A 24601-nucleotide genomic window follows, 5' to 3' on the forward strand; every position below is an offset into this window, starting at 1 on the left:
TTTTTTTTTTTTGGTTTTTCGAGACAGGGTTTCTCTGTGGTTTTGGAGCCTTTCCTGGAACTAGCTCTTGTAGACCAGGCTGGTCTCGAACTCACAGAGATCCACCTGCCTCTGCCTCCCAAGTGCTGGGATTAAAGGCGTGCGCCACCACCGCCCGGCTTGAACATGTACTTCTAAGTCTCGTGTATTCCTTGTTTCTTTGCTACATGGTTTGGTTAACTTTTATTCTTTGTACACAACCCAGTAATTTCTCAGGACATTTTGTTCATCCAATCCAATCTATTAGGTAATCCAGGCTTGCTTGTCTCTGCAACTTTCCCTTCTTTTGCTCTGGTGAACACTGCTTGCTGACTCCATCTGTCAACTGTCACCTGGCGACTTTTCAATAGCCCTAGAATTCCCTTTACGTCTCCTCCAATCTGGTTGTTTCTTGGATACTTTATTCCTGTTTTAGTCAAGCTTATTGCATCCTTTGACAAGTCTCTTTGAAAGGAAGGATGAAAAATATAATTTTGGTTTTTTTCTTCTAAGACCGGGTGTCTTTTACTGGGAATGCATGCAGCTCAGACTAGCCTTAAACTGGAAGCCCTGCCTAGGATCACAGGCTTGTGACCCCTCCTCACTTTAGGGTATTGTGAATGTAGGCGAGATTTCTACCCCTAAAGCCCAGATTGTTTTTAAGCTCTCTATCTCACATATGACTGAGGACTGGCACAGTGGCTCAGTGCACATGCCATCTAGACAGTCTGAGTTTGATCCCCTGCATCCACACGGTGAAAGGACTAAGTCCTGCAAACCTGACTTCCGTAGGCACACTGGCACGTGGGTGCTCCTCAACACCTCCACACATGCAAAATAATTAAAAAAAAAAAACAAAGAGTTGAAAATAATTTCCCTTCAGATTTTTGAAGGCATTTGTTTTCTCCTTTCATTAATAAGGGGTTGATTTGGTATCATTTCAAGACTTGGCTTCTTTCTAGAAGGCTTTGGGGCATTCTTTTTATTTCTGGGCCTCTGTGTTGCTCAGGCCAGTTTTTTATTCCTGGGCTCAAACCATTCTGGCTCAGTATCTGATAAGCTGGGAGCAGAGGTATGTATTGGCTTTGCTTCATGGAGATCTTTTCTCAGGCACTGTGCCAGCATTTGGAGTACCTAGAAATCAACATCTGATGGGTACTATACTAACCTTTTTTCTTGCTCTCTGAATTCTTATTACTTGTTGGACCTTCCAGACTGATTCTTTGTATCCTTTTTGCTCTATTATTTTTGAGAATTTCATATTACAAGATTTCCTATTAGAACCATTTCAACCACTTATTTATCCAACATATCAGAGTTTAGTTATCTGATATAGTGCTATTTATGTATGTCCAGACAGAATAGAAACAGGTATACCAAGGCTTGGGAGAAAATGAAATCAAATTGACTTCCAAGCAGATGTAAGGCTGAGAAGGCAGCGAGCATCCCCGACCAACCCAGCCCTCAGTTCTTACAGCCACTTTAAGCTGTTTCTGTCATCACTGCAGTTGCGCAAGTACGTGGCAGCCAGCAACCATCAGGAGCCATTTCTCACCTTCCATTATGGGGATTGAACTTTTCCCTGAACTCAGGTCAGCAGGCTTGTGTGGCAAGTGCTTTTACCTGCTCAGTCATCTTGCCAGCCCTCAGAAGTTCTAAGAACTCTTTTATTCTTCAGTTCTCCCCCTGCGAGTTTTCTTTATGGACGTGGTATTTTCCCTGAGTTTTCATAATTCTAATTATAGCATTCTGCCCTTAATATTTTTGGAATATCCTACTTTAGTAGAGCTTCCTTGTTTCTCTTAGTGCTTTGTTTCTGCTTCTCATGCTGGAGGGTTCTTCAAATGTTTGAGCCTTGGCTTTTATTGCATGCAGGGACAAAAATGCAGGTTGGAACTCTGTGTGCAAGGGGCACTATTAAGTCTCATTGCAGAGTGGTAAAGCAGGGAAGTCTTTCTTTGGGAAGGTCAAGGAAAGGAAAGTGTCAACATTCAAAGGCCAATTTTTCCTCCCTGTAGTTGTTTTTGTCTAGAGGGGTTCAAGTAAATGTGTGGATGCAAGGTTCCAGCACTCACATAGTTTCCCTTAACTCCTTAGTCGACTTAATACCCCATCCCAACCACATTTCTGATGGAGTCGAGAGTCTGACATCTTGAAATCCCATAGGATTTATCATGCTGGGAGCCCAGACTTTGGTCTGGAAACCTGTGCCTTTTTTCTGAGAGGTGTGGCAGCCTGGACTGACCTCAAACTGGCTTGTGACTGAGGATGATCACGAGTTCCTGACCTCTCTTCTCCTACCTTCACCTCCCAAGTGCTTATTACCACAGCAACTTCTACACAGATCTTGACATAACAGTCATGCCCCATGCCTGGTTTCATGACCTTCTTAAACATTTTTCTTTGGTGATTTTTCCCTACCATTGCTCGCAGACTTAACTATTTCTTGCAGAGAAGAGGCAGTCCCCTGGCTCGGTCTGTAAGTGGCAATGGTATGTGTGCATGGATTTCCTTGAGTTCCTTGTTCCATGCCTCTAACCCTTTACCTTCCCCTAAGGCTCTAGACCAGCAGTTCTCAACCTGTGGGTAGAGAACCACTTTGGGTGGAATCAAACAACCTTTATCGCCTAAAATCATCAGAAAACACAGATATTTACATTACAATTTGCAACACTAGGAAAATTTACAACCATGAAGTAGGAACCAACACAATTTTATGTCTGGGGTCACCATGTAAGCAACTGTATTAAAGGATCGCAGCACAGAAGTTTGAGAACCACTATGCTAGACCTTACACTGGCTTGTTAATAACTCTACACCAGCAAGAATCATCTATTCTAAGCCACCTTTTATTATTCCATGAAGATTTTTTTTTTTTTTTTTGGTTTTTCGAGACAGGGTTTCTCTGTAGCTTTGGTGCCCGTCCCGGAACTAGCTCTTGTAGACCAGGCTGGCCTCGAACTCCCAGAGATCCGCCTACCTCTGCCTCCCGAGTGCTGGGATAAAAGGCGTGCACCACCACCGCCTGGCTTCCATGAAGTTTTTATCTTTAGATTTATGTGAATGAGTGCTTTGCTCACATGTATGTCTATGTACCATGTGCATCCTGGAACTGGAGTTTGCTCAGTGGGCGCTGGGAGTCAAACATGGGTCCTAAGGACAAGAGTTCTTACCCACTGAGCCATCTCTCTAGCCCTTACATCTAATTCTCCTGTTCTCCGTCTTCCTACCACTCCCCCAGGGCTCGGAGGTCTCTGCTTTGGAGGCGCTCTGGCTTTACTTCCTTCCTGAGCCGACTTTAACCAACGCAGTTTGGTGAAGTCTCCTCTACTACCCTAATTAGAAAAATCCCTTCTTAAAGTTCTGTCAATTCTGATCTGTGCACTATCTGAACAGATAAAGATGTCTTTTTGTTTGTTTGTTTTTGAGACAGGGTTTCTGTGTAGGTTTGGAGCCTTCTTGGCTCTGTAAACCAGGCTAGCCTTGAATTCAGAGAGATCCACCTGCCTCTGCCTCCCGAGGGCTGGGATTAAACATATGTGCCACCATCACCTAGCCAAGATCAAGATGTCTTATAGCTTCTTAACTGTCCCATAGGTACAGGCCATCATCTCTGTATGCTCTCTCCAGACACTGGATCCTGGACCATAGCCCAGGCTAGCCTGGGACCCTTGAATGGCTGGCTTCCACTTTCCAAGTGCTGACAAGTATTGCTACTATGCCAAGATCTTTTTGTTCTTCCTTTTCAAAAATGCCTCTTCACCCGTAAGTAGAATTCAATAGCCCCGTTTAGCTTATTCCTTTCCACTCACCTGAAACAAAGGCGCCTATTTTGCCTATGATACCAAGTGTGTGACATTTACTATAGGTTAATGTCAAGAGAAACTTAATGACTCACCCTATATGAAGGCAACAAAGACCTCACAACAGGAGAGTGCTGAGTTACAGGAGCTGCATAACACAACGACAAACTCCAGTTCTAAGGTCAGAGGCCTCTCTGAGCTGCAGGCAGCTCATCAGAAAATGACAAGAGCTACTTCACAGGGTGGACGGCAAAGGTCAAGTGAAACAGCACATGAATGGTTAGAATTCCTGCCACACGTTAAACTCAGCGTAAGTGAAAGCACACTTCACAGGAACGCCTATGTTCTTAGCACGTCCACTCTGGCTTTAGGTTTCATTTGCTTCTGGGACAGTTTGCACTTCACTGAAGCAGACAAAATTCTGGATAATAAGGTTAAAGTATATAGTTATGTCCTGCAAGGTTCAAAACATCTTAGGTGGGTTTCCTTACTCTCCCACTGACTCCAGGGTTTCTCCGCATAACAGCTCTGCTGGCCTTGAACTTAGAGAGCCTGCTGCCTCTGCCTCCACAGTGCTGGGATTAAAGGCCTGTGCTCCTACATCCAATGGATTTCCTTATCTTTTAAGGTGAACATGGCCCAGTATCTCTGACAGAACCAGTACTGGGTCCACTGGAAAAGGCTAGTGGCACATGGCTTCACATACGCCTGGCACCATCACCTTCAGGTGGAGCTTGTCCACACCAGGAAAGGCTATGGAAATAGGCTCTGTCACACCACACAGACCAGCCGGGTCTATGGAGCTTGGGAAGGCGGCTCAGCCATCCACTTCTTGTGAGCCAAGGGAGTGGAATTAGTCAGGTAGCATAGCACCATCTTGTGGCCACCACAACCTTTCTCCCTGCCCTCCAGGTGTTGGCTAAAAGCAGCTAAGTCAGATCATATACGTTTTCTCCTGGCTCATCAGGCAGAGCTGGCGAGAAGTCCAATACACCCCTCTTTTTAATATTAACAAATACAAACAACAGAGAGGGCCAGCTGCTCTTTACTGTTCCCTGAGGGAAAGATGGAGAACAAAGCGCTTGCTCTGGTCTACCTCCAACTGCAGGGTCTGTCTAGATTTTTCCCTAGAGTTTTGTTTCAGTCTAACCTCCCGTTCCCAACTCCAGTCAGGATGGGACGCACACGGTTGCCAGCAGTAGGAATACTGTAGTTGCAACTTCTGCTCCATCAAGTGGCCATTCACACTTCTGCAGCTAGTTTTCTTGTTTTGCCCTGTCTGTTAGGAGGGCAACCAATAAATAGCACAGCACAGGAGCCGGCAGTCCCCATCAATCATCTTCAGATGACTCCTCTTCTGCCTCTTTCAGCCACTGGATGAACCTCTGCAGCTGCAAGGAAGCAGAGGGAGAGCTGTTAGGATACATGTATGCCCCTGAGCTTGGTATTGGATAAACAGCTCTGACCACAAAGTCCCTAGAGTTTAAGGTGGAGGACTAGAGCATCCAAGGAGCAGAGGGCAACCTAACATACCTGCCCATTCTTGCGCAACTGCTGGCCTTTGTCAGTTATGTCTCTTTGACTGAACCAGCTCAAGATTGTTTCCTCAGCCAAGATCTCCAGCTGATAAAAAGCCATCAGAACCTACAAAAAGTCAAAGGGGGACTCTTAGGGTCTCTTGGGCCTAGCAAGGATATAATAACAATAAAGGCTAACACTGGAGAGGAGACCTCAGCACCTCCAGGCTCTAAGCTTCCTTGCACAAACCAGGAAGCCTCTTCAAAACGGACAAGAGAGTGGCAGAGTGGTATCGTAATGCCAACGCATGGGTGGAGGGGGTAGGGTGAGGGTAGAGGGTTGGGAGGCAGGAGGATCAGGAATCCAAACTCAACTGCACCACAAGTTTAAGGCCAGTTTGAGGAAAACAAACACATACAAACCAAGTCAAATCACCATCATTACCCCCCAAAGGCAAGAGTGAACCACTCTTTGGTACTGAGACAGGCATGACCTGTGGACCTCCTGCTGAATGTTGGTCAGTCTCAATGCTGCCTCACCAGCACCAGCCTGGCCCTGCGCTGCATTCCTCTAGCAGCCAGCATAACAGAGTGTGGTGAACAAGCTTCAGGCTAGGCAAAAGTTAACCTCAGTTTTGTGTTTCTGGGGGGTTCATGAAGGCCTGCTTCAATGCACATGCAGGACACAGAAGTGTGAGATGGTGTTCACCTTGGCCATGGAAGTAACAAGAGCTTCATGCTCCAAGAAGAAGTCCTCGATGGCTGCCAGTGCTTCCAAATGGTCAGCTGCTCGCTTTATGTAGTTCTTAAAAACAGGGCTCCAGGCTTTGAGCAGCTACGGGATAAGGAGGGAAGGCGGAAATGGAACTGTGATATGCCGCAGGAATTCCTTAGCATGCTCCTGAAGCTCAACAGCAAAGGCCATCAATACTGATGGCACGGAAGGACAAGAGGGAGGTGACGCAGGCAGTATGAAATCACGTAAGAGGTATTCAGGGACTGTTCCAACAAGAGGTTGGGAAGGATGAGATTTCTCAGGGAAGGGAAAAGTGGGTCAGAGAGATGCTACTGACTGTTTCAAAATTCCTATCCCCAGCCAGGGTTAATCTTGTTCTAGGTCAAATCATTGTGGGCTCAGTAACAGCAGGTCTAGTCTCCATGTTGTTCTAGACTTTGTTTAGCCTTTAGATGGACTTTTGCTGTGTTACTCTGGCTAGGCTTCACTGATTCTTTTGCTTAACTTTCTTGAAGAGTTAAACTACAGATATATTCCATGATACCTGATTTCCAGTACTATTTCTGAATGTCCCTTTGACGGCTTGGAATGCCCTCAATCCTGGAGTCTTAAAGACCATTCAGTATTAAATATTACGAGACCCTGGACCCACTACTGCCGCTCTAGAAACCAACCACTTTCCAAAGGCAAGTTGAATGAACACAGAAACTCCATAGCAAGCCCACTGACTCCTATTTTCCTTTTAAGACAGCACTGCAAAGATGTTTGGCTGCCTCCACTCAGCCCCTTGCACCTGGCCTCAGTCTTTGCTTACAGGAAGCAGCATGGCACAGTAGCGGTTTGTGTCAAACAGGGAGTCCATTTGCTGCAGGGGGAACTCCAGGACCACATGACTCAGGACCTGCATCACTTCCTTCAGGCTAATGTTGTAGGCATACCTGTGGGGAGACACACGTCTTATGGTTACTGGTGATGGAACACTTGACAGAACCTGGACTCATCCTAGCAGACAAGTCTCTGAACACGAGGGCGGACACATCCCAGGTGTGGGCGGGATGACAGAACCTGGACTCATCCTAGCAGACAAGTCTCTGGACACAAGGGCGGACACAACCCAGGTGTGGGCGGGATGACAGAACCTGGACTCATCCTAGCAGACAAGTCTCTGGACACAAGGGCGGACACATCCCAGGTGTGGGCGGCACCAGCTTTCACTCGCTGCTTTGCTGCAGATGCCATGTGACCAGCTGCTTCCAGATCCTGCCAGAACTACATCCTCAAACTGTAAGCCCAAGCAAACCACTCCTTCCCTAAGTTGCTTTCTCCGGGCATTTTGTTGCAGCAGAAACAGTTACCACAGCATGGCTCCAGGGTTCACAGCCGTTCAGCTCTAAGAGCAGGAGGCTGTGACAGTACCCTGGAGGAGAGGAAACCTACCAAGGCTAGATGCTAGTGCTCTCCTTGCCCCAAACGCTCCTAGCCTTCTCCTATCCAGTCTCCTACTCTGGAAGAAACAACGTGGAGAGAACATCTTTGTTCCTGGAGAAGCCTGGAGAGGAAACAGGACGGAGTTACTCTTACTTGAGAGAGTTGATCTCCAGGACTAGATTGTCACAGGAAATATTCTCCTCTTTGCCTCGCTGCAGTGTTCCCAGGACCTCATTCTGGAAGACTGAAAGGAAAGAGAGTCACCTTTCCAAAGGCTTTAAGTCAGCTAGTTGTGACCACAGCAGACACGAGCCATTGGCTGCCGACACAGCAAAGAATAAACTCCCCACTTTGTTCACACCTTTGACGTCATCCAGTTGAGGGGACCCGGCCCGGCTGTCCAGCTCCTCAGAGTCCACACTTCGCTCACTCTCAGTCTCACTTTCCTCTTCCATATTGATGGTGAGTCCTAAAAACAAAGAAGAGGAACCACTGATACAGTTCAGCTGGGGGAGCCTGGAACCAACAAAACCAGGTGTGCTATGTAACATCAGCACTGAGGAAATGGAGGAGGATCAGGAAGCTCAAGGGCATTCTCAGCTGCCTGGATTACAAAGAGCCTAGCCTTTGAAAAGGGGATGGGTAGAGGAGGGGAAGTGGTTATACAGCTCAGCATTTAAAGACAAACACTGTCAATCCTCAGGAACCACATGGTGGAAGGAGAGAACCAATTCCAATAAGTGGTCCTTTCATCTCTACTCTCCTAACATGGCACATGCATACATAAAACACACATGTACACATGTATGCACATACACACAAAGTTAAAAAAGTAAGACCAGACCCAAACACCGACAGACAGTATACATTGTGTCCTGTCAGTATGAATTGAGGCCCCAATAATAATCAGATTCTAAGGCATTCAAAGTTCTTAAAGCTACTCAGATTAAGTAGAAGGCAGGCAGGCGTAAGGTCTAGCTCACCCCACAGACTCTGCCCTAGTTCCTCCTCTTCCGTCGTGTTCATATCTGCAGCTTTCCAGAGGTATCCCTGGCCTTCAAAGCCTACTTCTGCTGGATTGTAACCTGGAAAAGGCATTGATCTTTTGAGAAGGCCGGCAGCAGCATCTATTTCTCTGGAAAGAAACAGACTTCTCTATGGGGCGGAGATGCACAGATGCCCCACACCTGCTGAGCCTCACACCTTTCAGCTTCACTTTCTCCTTTTCCTGATTAGCCCCAGAATCATCACTAAACTGGCCATCATCTTCATCTTCCTCTGCATCCGGAGAGTGCAAAGAGATCACCGAGCCCTCAGGCAGCGTGATATCTGGGCCCACAACCACCTAAGAGAGAAAAGAAGGACCAAGTGGCACAGACTTACTATACTTTGACAATCAGAATAATGGTTTTTGGTTTTATACTAAGCTAAGTAGAAGGTCAAAGAAACTCGGGTCCTCACTTGGGTCCTCAATGATAGGGGAATATGGTCCGCCTGACTTGGCACAATTGCCGTTCAATTCAGGGACTGTGCATACTCTGGAACAGGCCTTACCTGGGAAGTAAGGACACAGTGTGGCTTCAGAGTAACTCGTTCCTTGACTTCAGCTTTGTCACAGAGCAGAGACTGGTGTATTTGTGATCCAGCAGCCACTTGAACTCCCTGCCACAGGTAGGCCTGGTTCAGCACCACATTATCACCTGGCTCAGAATGAGGAGGACTCCTGGTTACTCAGAGGTCCACCTCCAAAACAGAGTCCTTCATAGAGGACAAGGCTTATTGACACCAGCCCCAGCTCCCACCTAATTCTGATATTCACCTCCAACGTCAGAAACATCCAGTCCTTTCCCAGGTCAGTCTTGAGAGCAATCTGACCATCCTCTACCAAGTTCACAATAATTTTACACTGTATACACAGCTTAACCTGAGAACCTTCAGGATTTCTCAGAATGAACTATAAACCTTATTACAGTCAAGTCCACGTCTGCAAGGAGAATCAAATTACTCCATCTCTCTGTGTATTACAGAATTTGAATCCTACTATTGGATTCAAAAGGCTAGCACTATTCTAGTCTCAGATTCTTCAAACAAAGTGAGTGGTCAAGAGGAGAGCCACCATTATGGGAGAGCAAAATGAACACCGTGAGCCCAGCCAGAATACTCAGCATTGTCTCCCATTAGATGGTACCCGGGCAAGACAACCTCTGAGGGTTAAAGAACTAGCACAAGCCGGGCGGTGGTGGCGCACGCCTTTAATCCCAGCACTCGGGAGGCAGAGGCAGGTGGATCTCTGTGAGTTCGAGACCAGCCTGGTCTACAAGAGCTAGTTCCAGGACAGGCTCCAAAACCACAGAGAAACCCTGTCTCGAAAAACAAAACAAAACCAACAAACAAACAAACAAACAAAAAAAACTAGCACAAGCCCTTTGCAAACTGTAATGGTTAAGCCTTTAATCCCAGCTCCTGGGGCAGAGGCTGGCCTGGTTTACAGAATTCCAGGATGGCCAGGACTACAGAGAAACCCTGTCTCGATGACCCTGCCCCCCCCAGTCACATAAGAAATCTTATTCTCTCCTATGTGCCCTTTTCTTTTTTCTTTGTTGTTGTTGTTTGTTTTTGAGATGGGTCTCAGTGTGTTGTTGCCCAAGCTGGCCTCAAAGCCCTGACTCAAGTTATCCTGCTGGAGTATATGAGATTATACACAATTAAATACAGGTTTCAATATATAGTTCCAGGCTGGCCTCAAACTTTTAATCCTCCTGCCTCCATCTCCCAGGTGTTGGGATTGTAAATGTGTGGTGGCTCATGACTTTAATCCCAACACTTGGGAAATGGAAGCAGGTGGGTCCCTAAAAACTCAAAGTCAGCTGTCTGGAAAAATGAAAAAAAAAAAAGGGTGTGTGCTGCTGGGCGGTAGTGGCTCATGCCTTTAATCCCAGTATTTGGGAAGCAGAGAAAGGTGGATTTCTGTGAGTTCAATGCCATCCTGGTCTACAGAGTGAGTTCCAAGATGGCCATAGTGGTTACACCGAGAAATTGTTTCGAAAAAATCCAAAAAGCCAAACCAAACCAAACCAACCCAAAAGGTGTGTGCCAACAAGCACAAGGACTCACCTTCTTTCTCCCCCCACCCCACCCTCGAGATATGTTAATTTAATTTTGCCTACATGTATGTATGTGTACCACACGTGCATTAGGTGCCTGAGGAGGTCAGAAGAGGTCACTGGATTCCCACAAACTGCTGTTACGGATGGTTGCGAACCACCATAGGAATACTGGGTACCAAACCTGAGCAACAAATGCTCTTTATCCAGGGAGCCACCTCCCCAGACTCCCTCCTTTCTTAGATAGCCACTCTGGTTCCTTATTCACAGGACTACCCCTTGGTATCCTCCCTAGTTTTAGAGACATGCTCCAGCCCCATATCTGTGGGCCTGCTGCTGGAGTCCCCACCTGTGCTCACCAATGTGGCAGTTAGGGCCAATGACACTGTTGGTGATGGAGCAGTTGCTGCCGATGACAGTGCCAGCTCCCAGAAGCACATTTTCCTCCAGGACACTGCCGTGGCCCAGGCTGACTTGAGGCCCTCGGTAGATGTTGTGTCGGGAATGAGTATAGCTCTGTGTGGTGCTGTCAGTGAAGTTCACTTCTGGAGTGAGAGGGTAGACCCATCGGCGGATGACGTCAGCACAAACGGCTGAGTACATGTGTAGGTTGGAGACCCGGGCACCATACTCCCTACTTGTCACATGCAAGTGGATCTGGTTTCCGAGGACCTAAAGGAAGAGAGAGGGAGATCACCCAGTCAAGCAAGACAGGAAGACAGTCCCAGAGCAGAACCCTTGATGCCTTCTCCGTGCCTCTCTGCCTTTCGGCGACAGCCCAAATGTCTCCCGGCTTTCTAGGCCCCAGCCTCCCTCTGAAGGTTTAATGGGACAAAAGGGAACCAAAGGTCAGCAGAGCAAGAGAACCCCTTCCTCGAGAGGTTTCGGACGCTGTTTCTCACCTCCTCATTCACTAACAGGCCTCGTACAAAATCGTCTCGAGTTTGATAGTCAAAGTTGTCTGTGAAGAGTTGAGCTACCTGTGAGGGGAACAGGGAGTGCTAAGGTTAAGTACTTTACCAGAAAACAAAGAATAAGTCCCAGAGGTCTGTCAAACCCATAATAACTGGCTATGGAAAAAAACCCCTGGACTCGGTTCCCAATATACTGGGAATGAGGTAACAGCACGCTTTACAACAGGCAAGAAAAAGAGGAAGAAGACACAATCTCTGGTACAGCCTGAGAGCTCTACTCTCTGCACAGGAAGCCTTGCTCTGGAGAGCTCACCTGAGGAGAGCAGATGCTGATGTGACAGTCCAGCAAGTCATAGCGAATCTCCACTCCGTCTCCACTGCCCTGGAACAGGTTCTGTGGGAGAGGCCACAGATGCTCTAACTTCCTACTTCGAGACTCTCAGCCCCTCCTCCCCGCAGTCCCCCAGATACTCACTCACCAAGGGAAAAGAAAACCTCCGCAGGCCTTGGGTCTTCTGGAAATGCAGGATTCGGTTGGTGGCACTGTCCACAGCCACCACCACATTGTCCTCGTGGCAGCGAGTAGGGTGGCTGGGTGATGACTCTTTGAAGATCATCGTCATCACAGATACATTCTTTTCTAGCCTGCGTCTTAATCTATAAAGAACGTGAGGCAGAGTAGTCTTAGGGCTCTGCTGGTTCCTAAGTCTTGTCCCTGCCAACTTCCCCACCCTGACCTGTGTTCCTCTAGGGCTTTGGTAATGTTGATATTTGAGACGACATCTCCATATATCAGAAGGAAGTCAGAGCGCACCAAGGCCTTGGCATCGACATCACGGAGGACATCTCCTAGTGATCGGTATAGGTCTGATGTAATTATTCGAACAACGTTGGGGGATGTAGGATGGCACCACTTGGATTTCCTACAGCCAGGGTGGGGAGAGAATGGCAAATTAAACAAATGATCACAGACCTGATTTTCGACCTCCTTTAGCATTCAAACGTCTCTGTGGCTTCTCTGCGTTCCTGCCAGCGTCCTAGGCTTCAAAGAGACTTATAAACTATAATGAATGGTCTCGGCACCCGGTGTCATTAGTTTTATGTGCTAGAGAAACATGGCTACTTCCTTTCTATACCACGACTCCTATCTTCAAATATGAGTATGAATCCAAAACTTTGCTGAAATCTAGGGTATGAAAGTATTTTGGAAACACATTTTTTTAATGTCATTTTTCTTGTTCTGAAGTCCATAACAAATTTAAACATTGTATCACGAAAAACCTGCTAATGTATTAGTCTTTATTTTCCAAACTCATAAATTACCAGACTCTCTCCCAATTTTCCCTTTTTTTTGGTTTTTCAAGAAAGGGTTTCTCTGTAGCTTTGGAACCTGTCTTGTAACTTGCTCTGTAGACCAAGCTGGCCTTCAACTCACAGAGATATGCCTGCCTCCAGAGTGCTGGCATTAAAGGCATGCATCGTCACCATCAAGCAAAGAGCTTGCTTTTGTCCTTGGGGTCAGAACAGATAATATTTGCAAATTTGTTGGAAAGATAAAGATGCTCTTCTAGTAACATACACTGGAACCATCAAATAAAAAGCAAAACTCACAGGACCAAACTCTGTAAGACTCAGAAATCATCTCAGCCATCACACACTGGAACCCCAGAGCAGAGAGTGCCCAGCAGCCTGCCTCAGGAAAAGGGAAGGAAACACCAAACCTTACATCAGACCTGAACAGTTTTTTCCTCACGCGTCTTTGTCATAACCGTCCTGAGAAAAAGAAAATCTGGGAAGGTGAAACGTGGAAAGGAAAAGGTGTGAGGCCTTACAATAAGTGTTCTTTTATCTGAGAAGCCTTCCAGCAGCAAAAGACAAAGGTTTCCTGCACACCGGTGGCGGTCAAAAATTCCAGAGTGTAGTCGATTAGCGCCACATTGGCCAGGGGCAAGAGGACCTATGGGGCAGAATATGAAAAAGTCTGAGGTCTTAATCTGAGTAAATTTTGGGTACCCCATTGCAACAATGCTCCTTCTAGCAGCGTTTCTAGAATACAGTTTGCTTTCTCTTAATTCTAAAGTACCAGGTTCCTGCTTGTGCTATTCGCGGAATGCTCTAAGGTTTAGTCTAAGGTACTGGAATTTGGGTTTAGTAGGCATGGCTATCAGACACAGACATGTTATAGGGAGACCAGTGCTGGCGAAGGATCAATGTTGGCCCTAAATCATAGCTCCAGAACCCTAAGCACTAATTCAATTCTGAGGGTGACGGCAACTCGTTCGGTCGTCGTTCCAGCAGATGGAAGGAAAAAACGCACGCACCAGCCCGAGATCCAGTCTTTTTCTTTTAGGTATAGTACCATTTCCGAAGCTATGTCTTTAACTGCCCATCTCTCTCTGGCAAGGTTAAGGGCAGCGGAGAGCAAATCCCCCTTAGGAAGGCTCCGTTAAGCTCAGTTCCCACATGCAGCCCTCTCCGTTTCTCTCCTAAAGCTAGGTGGACAGACCTGCGAGAATCCACGTTTGCAAGCCACTCCTGGTCAAACAGTCAATCCCTCCACCTTACCCCAACCAGATAAATCCGACTTTAGGATAACTTTCAGAGCACGCTTCACTAACAGCCACAGTGGCAACCTCGTGCAGCCCCGCCACCCTCCAGGCCAGCGGGCTGCTCGCGTGTCGGGCGCTCACCCGAGGCTGGTCCTTGGAGATGGGGAAGAAGCGGCGATTGAAGCTATCCGCCACTAGAACGGCCTGGAGGGGCGGCGGCGGCTCCTCCTCCGTACCCTGGGTTCCTCCTCCGCCCTGGCCGCCGCCGCCGCGCTTGTTCGCTCGGGCGGCCGCAGTCCCAGGTAGCGTCTCAGTGGCTGCCATCTTCTTCCCTGGCAGCTGGGACTTCCGCGGGGAAGCTGACACCGCACGCAGTAGGGGACAAAAAGGGCTAGCAGTCAAAACGCGAAGGTGTGCCTGCAGGGAGAGGAAGAGGAAGGAGTGCGCATGCGTCTACCCAGGAAGGCCCTCCCCCACCCCTGCAAGGCCTGCGAGGGGCGTGGCTAACCACCCTGGATCGGTCTCTCCTGGCCCCTTTGGGCAGTGCGTGCGCAGCAGAGGGGAGGGTCCGCGGAAGTCAGCCTCGGTCCACGAGTGTTTCTGTAGGGTGGACTGGCTGAAGTGGGTTCGCTCTGAGGGGATTTGTGGTGGCCGGGAAGGAGCCTTGCAGCTTCCCCGCTCAGAGCATGTTAACATTTGTAGGTTGTCTGGAAAGATCGCTTGTCTGTTAAGAGCACTTGTTGCTCTTACTGAGGATCGGAACAACCTTCCCCAACTGCAGCCCCAGGGTATCTGACACTCCTCGGATCTCCGAGGGCGCTGAGTGCAGGCGCTATACATACAAACTGGCCAAAACATACTCATAAACCTAAAAATGAAGCTCTCCCTTGCATTCTATAATCTAAGGGGATCTGGCGTCTTTGGGTGGGAATATGCACAAATACGGAACGTGGAGGCGAGCTCCCTTCCCCCAGTGCTGGAAATACAACCTAGAGCCAAAAGCAGCAGGCATTTCTTAAACTCTGAAGTCAGACCAAGGAAGCACGCCCGGCTAGTAACTGGAAAAACTAGTGCTGGCACTCATCTGACTTCATAATTCCACAAGCGTTCGGCCTTTTTCGTGGGGATAACAACGATTGCTTAACATAGATGAGGCTGGATCCAAGAATACCAGGAAGTTGGGTAGGAACGGGGCGTAGTAGCAAGCTTTCCAGGCTGGACGCTGAAGCGGAGCAGCAGGTTTTAGGGAAAGAAGCTGTGGCCGCGGTTTATAAATCAAGTTTAAGGCGGAGGAAGCAATGACACGCCGCCCGGGTGTAATTCTGTCAAGCCAGGGTTTATAGTAAGTCACCGCGCCCATTCAGCACCGAAACCCTTGCTGATCCCACTTCTTGTAGGTTTCGGCTGTTTCTGTTTCCACTGTTGCTTCCTCCGCCTCCCGTATATATTTTCTCCCAGAGAGTTGTTATCCCGTGTTTCCAGTGTGTCGCTACACTTAGAATCTTCGTGGAACCCAGATGCCTGACGTTTCTTTATTCGCCCAGTTAATGATGATCCTGTGAGGATGAAAACGTTAGCACAGAGAGGGAAAAGCAGGGCAACTTAGTAAAATAGTTCAGCTAAATCAATGTCTTTTTTTTTTTAAGATTTTTATTTATTATGTATACAACTTTCTGCCTCCATGTATACCCACACGCCAGAGGGGGGCGCCAGATCTCATTACAGATGGTTTGGCGCCACCATGTGGTTTCTGGGAATTGAACTCAGGACCTCTGGAAGAGCAGACAGTGCTCTTAACCACTGAGCCATCTCTCCAGCCCTAAATCAATGTCTTACAGGGCACATAAGGACATATTCTTCTAACACCGATTGAAAAGGGAGGATCCCAAGTGGGAAGCCAGCATGGGCTCTGGAGTGAAGCCTCGCCACAACAACCAAATAAACAAGTTGGCAAACTCGACCAAAATAAGATACATATAAATGTACGTTCTGGAGGACTGTTCTTCTACATGCAGAAGAGAAAGAAAAATGTGCACGTGTGGGAAAGCCTCTACTCATGTACACACACACACACACACACACACACACACTAACCCACACACAGCTGGAGAAATGCTAGACAGTAGTTTGTGAAGTCATGAAACACTGCCTCCTGGAGGGCAGTGAGATGCAGTGCTCCTTCTTTACCTATTCCCATAGCATCTGTGAAGAAGTTTTTTTTTTTCCATTTTGAAACAGGGTCTCACTAGATAGCCCTGGCTGCTCTGGTACTCACTATACAGACTACAGACTAGACTGGCCTCAAACTCACAGAGACCTACCTGACTCTGCCTCCAGAGCCTTGGGATTAAAGACCATTATGGCCGGCCTATGAAGTCATTTTTTACGTGAAGGTTCCAGGACTACACAGTAGGAACTAGCCACATCCATGATGTATATGACAGGCAGAGGTCCTGTGGTAAAGGATTTTTTTTTTCTATTCTGGGGTGGAGACTCAAAGAGAAGTTGAGCTTCTTGGAGAGATTAAGGTTCCAGAGACCATGTTGCCCAGAGAAAGGAATAGTAACTGAGGAAGTCAGTCTGGGTGTCCAGCCCAGAGCTGCAGGAGTAGTTTTGGGTATGGTGTGAAGCTGTACCTGGTTGCTAGTTACTCAGCCACCCACAAGGAATGTGTGTGCTCCAGAGGGGAAGGCTATAATATGAAGGAAGGCAGTAGGCGGCCGTTGCTTGTTCAATACTGTCTCAGCTTTGTCTTTAAACATCCCGCATCCTGGATTGAGGAAATCCGGAGTCCCTGGTACACTGGAGTGTTTGGTAACCACGCGGGTGGCCACTAGGCATCAGTAATTTGGTATGGGAACTCCCGCCTACAGACGTAATTAGCAGAAATAGCCAGCACTTCCCGATGCCTGCCCAAGATGTGGGCTGCAGGAAAGCAACACAATGATGCCTTCTGGGAAATGTCAGGGACAGAAGAAAAGGTCTTAAAATAGCCAGCGAGAAAGTATGTTACCAAAGGGAACAAAACTTAGATTGTCCTCATGGAAGCAAAGGTGAAAGCCAGGAGGTAATGGAATGTCTATCCTGGGTGGAGACCTAACATTCCTTTTGGGCCAGGTCAGTAACCTGGCCAAAGGACCACTGCTGTGAAATAATTATTTTGTACACCAGGCGGTGGTGGCGCACACCTTTAGTCCCAGCACTCGGGAGACAAAGGCAGGCAGATCTCTGTGAGTTCGAGACCAACCTGGTCTACAAAGTGAGTTTCAGGACAGCCAGGGCTATTACACAGCTTGTTAAAATTCAGGAACTGACTCACAATTTCCTTTAATTCCAGATGGAGGATCTCTGACTCCTTTAGCCTCTGGGCACTTGAACTTACATGCACATACCTACCTACCTACACACACACACACACACTCAGGGCATAACTCAATAGCTGCAGGAAGTCCCCAAAGTTTACCAGATTCTCTAGGTGTTCTGCTCCCTAAGTTCAGGTAAGCAGTGAGGACAGCTGGGGAACACTCTCAGATCAACCCGAAGAAGCTGTCTAGAGGAGTCAGATAAGCTGAGCTGCCTAGAGGAAACTCACACAAGCTGAGCTGCCTATAAAGAGGCATTCTCCCGCCGGGCGATGGTGGCGCGTGCCTTTAATCCCAGCACTTGGGAGGCAGAGGCAGGCGGATCTCTGTGAGTTCGAGACCAGCCTGGTCTACAGAGCTAGTTCCAGGACAGGCTCCAAAGCCACAGAGAAACCCTGTCTCGAAAAAAACCAAAAAAAAAAAAAAGAGGCATTCTCCCACCTGTTGAGCTCCTGACAGTCATGCAGTGAGCTCCACATGCTTCCCTCCAATTGGAAGGTTTTATCTTGGAGTAAACTGCTACATAACGTAACTTATTTATTAATGTGTTCATCTGTTGAATGTATGTGCACGCACATGGAAACCAGAGGACAACTTGCAGGAGTCAGTTCTCTCTTTCCACCATGCCAGCTCAGGGATTAATCGGGGCATCAGGCTTGGCATAAAACACCTTTTAGTAGGTTTTTGTGGATGCAGCTGTGACACAACAGTGGGGCCAGGAATACCAGTGCATTGGAGAGGCAGAAGCAGGCAGATCGGGGGCTGGAGAGATGGCTCAGAGGTTAAGAGCACTGCCTGCTCTTCCAAAGGTCCTGAGTTCAATTCCCAGCAACCACATGGCAGCTCACAACCATCTGTAATGGGGTCTGGTGCCCTCTTCTGGCCTGTAGGCATACATACAGACAGAATATTGTATACATAATAAATAAATATTAAAAAAAAAAAAGAAGAAGGCAGATCTCTGTGAGCCTGAGGCCGTGCTGGCCTGCACAGTGAGTTCCAGGCCAGATGGAGTTACACGGGTGGGAGGAAGGGGCTGCAATAAACACCAGTGTGTAGAAAAACCTATTCCATGAAACCATAGCATAGAAGTTCCCAAGTGTTGAGAAATAGACGTTCAAACACAAGAGACATTAGAACCCTAAGTAGATGAGACCAGAGAAAGCAACACACCATGCTCAAGATGTTAAGAACACAAAGCCAAGAAACAATACCCAACGCTGTAAGGGAAAATGCCAACTCATAAAAGCAGAAACATCAGAGTAACAGAATTTCTTGTCAGAAACCGTCAACGCCAGGAAAACACAGAAGGGCTATACTTTCAGCCCCGAAAGCAGCGAACTGCCAATCAACAGTGGTGTGTCCAGTAAAGCTACCCTACAGACCCCCTCCTCAGAACCCGCAGCTAGCAGGCTCCCCGGGAAAACGTCCTGTTTGCTTGAAAGATTCTCAGGATCAGCAGCTAGCCTGCTCTCGTGAGAGGAAAACAGGATATCTATAAGATAGGACATCTACAAAGCAGGATGACTGCAAAGTAAGATATCTATAAGATAAGAGCAGGATGTCTGCTGCCAGACAACCATGCTGGGAGAGGAAAACCATTCATGCCTCCCCCCCCCCCCCCCCCGCCTCATTCCGATAACCAAGCTTCTGCTTCTGTAAATTGCTTTTTGCTGCCCTCTTTCCTATAAAAAGTCCTCCTCCCAGTCTGCAGGCGCGCAAGTCCTCCGAAAGACTTTGCCGCCCGCAGGTACCTGTGTCTACCTAATAAACCTCTTGCAGTTTGCATCCGACCCGGGGTCTCGGCCTGGTCTCTGGGTCTGGGGATCTCCACCTGAGGGAAGGTCCCTACCGGGGTCTTTCAAAATCAAGTACAGGCTAAGGCAGCTTGTGACCATCAAGCCAACTTTGTAGAAGATATTTAAAGGAGTATTATATTACAGGACTAAGAAAGACAATCTTAATGATTAGAGCACAGGAAAGATCAAATTTTATAAGAGGAATGACTGAAGAATCCATTGTTCCCCAACACAGTGAACCATTAAATTCCTTATAGTGGTGAGAAAGCAAAGAACAAAGAATAAGTAAATGAACCAGAAAACCAATAGGAATTTGCTGTGGTTGTTTGAATGAGAATGGAACCCCATAGGCTCATATGTTTGAATTCTTGGTTCCCAGTTGGAAGATCTGTTTGGGAAGGATTAAGAGGTATGGGCTTGTTGGAAGAGGTGTGTCACTGTGGGCAAGCTTTGACGTTTCAAAAAGTTATGTCATTTCCATTAGCTTTCGCTGCCATGTACCTATGGACCAAGAGGTCACCTCTCAGCTACTGCTCCAGCACCATGCCTGCCTGCTCCCCACCATGGTATTGGTCATGGGCTCACCCTCTGAAACTGGAAGCCCCAGTAAACTCTTTTATAAGTTGCCTTGGTCATGGTGTTTTGTCACTGGAAAATTAGTAATAACCTTAAGTGCTAATGGCCTCAACTCACCAATAAAGAGAAATAGACTAGATAACTGAATTTAAAAAATTAGACACAAGTGTCTGCAGTCTCTAAGAAAGTACTAGTAAAGAGACAGAGTGTCAAAAGATGGAACAGAAACTGAAAATAAGATGGTGTAGCTATTCCTATATCTAATAAAGTCGCTTTCAAACCAAAATTAGAAGAGATTTTTAAAACAGCTGCTACATAGTAATAAAGGGAACAGTGCATCAAAGAGATATAACAGTTATAAATATGTTTGCACTATATATTGGGGTTTCCGGTTTTATAAAAAGAAAACTATTGAACATAAGAGGTCAAAACCCTGATACAATAATGGTCTGTGATTTCAATACCTGGCTGTCATTTCTGGATAGGTAATCCACACAAAAAAATCACAAAGAGGTTAAGCTGAGATTGAGCTCAACTAGTAGAATGCTTACCGAGCATGCTCAATGCTGTAAATTCTATCTCCAACATTGTACAAAATGTTGCACACCTGTAAACCTAGCAATCAAAGTGTTAGTAGGAGGATCAGAAATTCAAGGTCATGTTCAGATACATTGTAAAACCGATCCAGGATACTCGAGTTCCCTGGGTCCTGTTCCCCAGGCTGCCATCACACCAGCTCAGCTTGCGCCTGCTCAGGGTTCTGCTGTTGCTACTGCTGCTGCACACCTACTCTCCGTGCCCTCTGCCCTCAGCTGCTCAGGATCAGCTGCAGGTGTCCTCCATCCAGCCTGTGCAACACTGAGACAGTCCACTGCACCATGCCTGGGCAGCACCCCCTGTGGCCCCCCATCCCCAGCTGGCTGCTATCCCAGATAGGGTTTCTCTGTAGCTTTGGAACCTGCCCTGGAACTAGCTCTTGTAGATCAGGTTAGCCTCGAACTCACAGAGATCCGCCTGCCTCTGCCTCCCGAGTGCTGGGATTAAAGGTATGTGCCACCATAGCCCAGCTTAAGGGCAAGCATTTCTAAGTAAGACTAAGACTCCGTGTATGATCAGACAGAGGACTGATCTCCAAAATATATAAAGAACTCAAGAAACTAGACATCAAAATACCAAATAATCCAATTAAAAAATGGGGTACAGATCTAAACAGAGAGCTCTCAACAGAAGACTCTCAAATGGCTGAAAGACACTTTCGGAATTGCTAACATCCTTAACCATCATGGAAATGCAAATCAAAACGACTCTGAGATTTCATCTTAAGCCTGTCAGATAGACTTTTCTGGAGAGTACACAGAGTAAGGAAAACACACTTCCATGGCTGGTGGGAGTACAAACTTGTACAGCCACTTTGGAAATCAGTATGGTGGTTTCTCAGAAAATTGGGAATCAATCTACCTCAAGACCCAGCAATACCACTTTTGGGCATACACCCAAAGGATGCACACTCACACCACAAGGACATTTGCTCAATTATGTTCATAGTAGCATTATTTTTAATAGCCAGAACCTGAAAACAACCTAGGTCCCTCTCAACCAAAGAATGGATAGGGAAAATGTGGCACATTTACACAATGGAGTACTATTCAGCGGTAAAAAAAGCCAAAATGACATCTTGAAATTTGTATGCATATGGATGGAACTAGAAAAACTATCCTGAGTGAGGTAACCCAGACCCATAAAGACAAACACAATATGTATTCACTCGTAAGTGGATATTAGACATAAAGCAAAGGACAACCAGCCTATTCTTCATGACTCTAGAGAAGCTAGGGAACAAAGAGAACCCTAAGAGAGACATTCATGGGTCCCCCTGGGAAGGAGAAATAGACAAGAACTCCTGAGAAAATTGGGAGCACAGTAGCGGGGAGAAGGGAGGGTGGAAAGGTAGTGAAAGGGTAGAAAGGAAGAGGGTGTTAAAATCTTGGGGGGGGGTGAGGCCAGCCTGGTCTACAAGACTAGTTCCAGGACAGGAACCAAAAGCTACGGAGAAACCCTGTCTTGAAAAAAAGAAAAAAAAAATCTTGGGGGGCCCATGAAAGTTTGGATGCTGACCACATCCTGGGGTAGCGGGTTGTTTCACTGCTGTCCAGGCTCTGTGGAACTGTCTGGTGAACCTTGGACCTGGTGAGGTGCCGGCTGAGCAGAGGACAAGGTTAAACATGGGGAAAAAATTTTCCTTAGGTCCTGGTAATTGAAAGGGAGGGTGTCAGGACCACAGGAAGTTGGGGAGGTTTGGGTTCTTGGGGTCTGGTAATTGAAGGAGGGGCACATCTGACCTGTTCAAGGCGAATCCTCTAGGTGGACTCCCTAGAACTTACAAGAATCCTTTTTTTTTTTTGTTTTGTTTTTTGTTTTTTGTTTTTCGAGACAGGGTTTCTCTGTAGCTTTGGTGCCCGTCCCGGAACTAGCTCTTGTAGACCAGGCTGGCCTCGAACTCCCAGAGATCCGCCTGCTTCTGCCTCCCGAGTGCTGGAATTAAAGGCGTGTGCCACCACCGCCCAGCGCACAAGAATTCTTTAAGTTTGTGAAAACATAAGTTTTAGACACATTAGCATTTCCACTGTTTGTCGTCTGTACTGACATTTGTTTTGTAGAAATGACAGTATACTCAAGTCAGAAATGAGGGTGACAATTTTTTTTTTGCACAATGAAAAGTACCTTTTGAGTCTATAGTTAGATAACGACTAAAGAGAATTTAAAATATTGATTTTACAGTTATGATACTTGTAGTACTCTGCCAGAACTAGATTAATAGCTTATCAGAATTTTATTGATTAATGTTAAGACTATGGACGGACCCTTGGAGTCCTAACATAACAGTAGCATAATGAAAGAGAAATATGGAACATGTTTTATTCTTTCAAACTTCTCGAATCACTTGTCTTTGTCATTACTTAAGATTTTTGTCCTCAGATCTTCATAACTTGCAATTATCTACCTTAAGCCACTTTCTTGTACTCTGAAACATTCTTACCTCAGACCTTTATAACTCACAGGTGCACACCTTAATAACTTGCATTTATACACCTTAAAACGCCTTCTTAGACCCTAAAACACGCTTGGATTCTGACATCTTGAGCTTTGCATTTTCACATACATGACCCTTAAAGCACCTGCTCCCTTCCCATTATTATGACATCACTTTAACGTTTAGGAGAAATCTGTTTTGTGAGTTTATTTCTTCTCTGAGCCTGGTAATGAGGTCAACTGTGTCTAGACTTAATATTGGCTGTAGGAGAGTGAGGCCTGTGACCTGAAATCTACAGAGATCTGAGAGGCAGTTGGCAAAGCTACCCGTTGTCAAACTGCATCAGAGCTTGAGAAGGAAAACTTTTACTGAGAGACTTACTTGATTGGCTGCCTAGAAAGCCAATTTGGGGTCTTCCATGATCATCGAGGGCAGGTTTTAGGGCAACAACCGTCTTTCGGCTGGCAGGGCAGGGCCTGACAGGCTTCAGAAGATTCTGTGGACTGGGAGTTTGTAGGAAGACCAGCCTACTTTGCCCTGGGCAATGAGGCAGTCGATTCCTCAGTGTCCTGTTGTCCACAGTCTGAGGAGGTTTGCAGTAGTTGAGGTGAAAGGCGGGTCTGGTCAGTGGCTAGCACTGCCCCTTCTGAAGCAAGTTAGGGGCCTAAGTTCATCTGTTCCCACCCATCTTCTCTAGAGGAGGTAGGGGTTGCTGCCAGGAGACAACCTGTCTCTCTGTTATGAAAACCCTTTTTAATTTAACATTTAAATGCCATATTCTTCCAATCTCTGAGTATTTGAGGGTTGTCCATTGAGTATGTGTGAGTTATGACTGCAGTATAGGATCTGCCTGGAGAACTGGATCCAAACTGAAAGGTTGCGAAGGAATGTTTTGGCCAGAGTCCTCCTGCTTGACTATAACTTGTTTTAATTCAACAAGTTAGATACATGTTTCAGAATGTTAGATTTTGTTAATCTGAAATAGATCTTTATACACTTAAATTTAAAAGTACATACCAATTTAAAGTATTTGAGACTTAATGATTCCTTAGTCTAGAAGGAGGTACAATTAACAGAACTCATTAGGACTGCTTAAAATGCTTTTTTAACAGTAAATGTTATGGTAAAAATAAAATAATGCCGTTCCCTGAGTGGCTGCAGTGGGCAGCGAGCCACAAGGAGCTGCGGTGGTAAAACGCTGTGGTTCTCCAAGTGGCCCTTGGGCCATGAGGGCCAGTGGGTCCCAGGCAGGGAGCCTCTTGACTGGTAAAAGTGAGAGACCTATCAAGCATGCCATGCAGAGAAAGTGAGTATTTATTTAGTGGGTTATGAGAGAGACAGAAAGGAAAAACTTAAGGCTGGAAGCAGAAGGAAGATCTGCCAGCCTCAACAGATGGGGGGGAGAGAGAGTGGGTGGGGCTTGTCTCTTAAAGGTACAGGACAGACCATTACAGTAAGTGCATATACAAATACACACAATTGAATTTAAGTTACATTTACATACACACATACAGGGTTAAAGTTAGCTGACATTCATACACAAAGTTAAATCAAAAGCCACATGCATGCACACACACTTATATTAAACAAGAGTTAACTAAAATAAGAAGGAAGGGAAAACCCATGTGTGTTGAGCAGAGAGCTAGCAGGCAGCAGGAGGGCGGGTGGGGTCCCTGTGTGAAGTGGATGCTCTGGCGTACCCTACCAAAAGGCACATGCAACAGAGTCAGTAAGAGGAATTTAGAAACAAAAATGTAAGTAAAA

At 46.6% G+C, this 24601-nt stretch overlaps 1 protein-coding gene across 1 annotated transcript; it reads right to left on the minus strand.

Annotated features, from left to right (window-relative positions):
* Positions 1–1871: 1871 nt before the first annotated feature.
* Positions 1872–14427, minus strand: Eif2b5 (eukaryotic translation initiation factor 2B subunit epsilon). Its single transcript, XM_057765399.1, has 16 exons — positions 14211–14427; positions 13353–13477; positions 12258–12443; positions 12000–12177; positions 11834–11914; positions 11509–11586; positions 10966–11278; positions 9057–9202; positions 8706–8847; positions 8486–8587; positions 7864–7971; positions 7656–7746; positions 6889–7012; positions 6048–6173; positions 5355–5465; positions 1872–5212 (listed from the first exon to the last, which is right to left on the minus strand). Exons 1-16 carry the CDS (start codon positions 14391–14393, stop codon positions 5153–5155), a joined length of 2154 nt encoding a protein of 717 aa, XP_057621382.1. The 5' UTR covers positions 14394–14427; the 3' UTR covers positions 1872–5152.
* Positions 14428–24601: the final 10174 nt, after the last annotated feature.

Source organism: Chionomys nivalis, chromosome 3 (genome assembly GCF_950005125.1).
Source record: "Chionomys nivalis chromosome 3, mChiNiv1.1, whole genome shotgun sequence".
Taxonomy (NCBI): Eukaryota; Metazoa; Chordata; class Mammalia; order Rodentia; family Cricetidae; genus Chionomys; species Chionomys nivalis.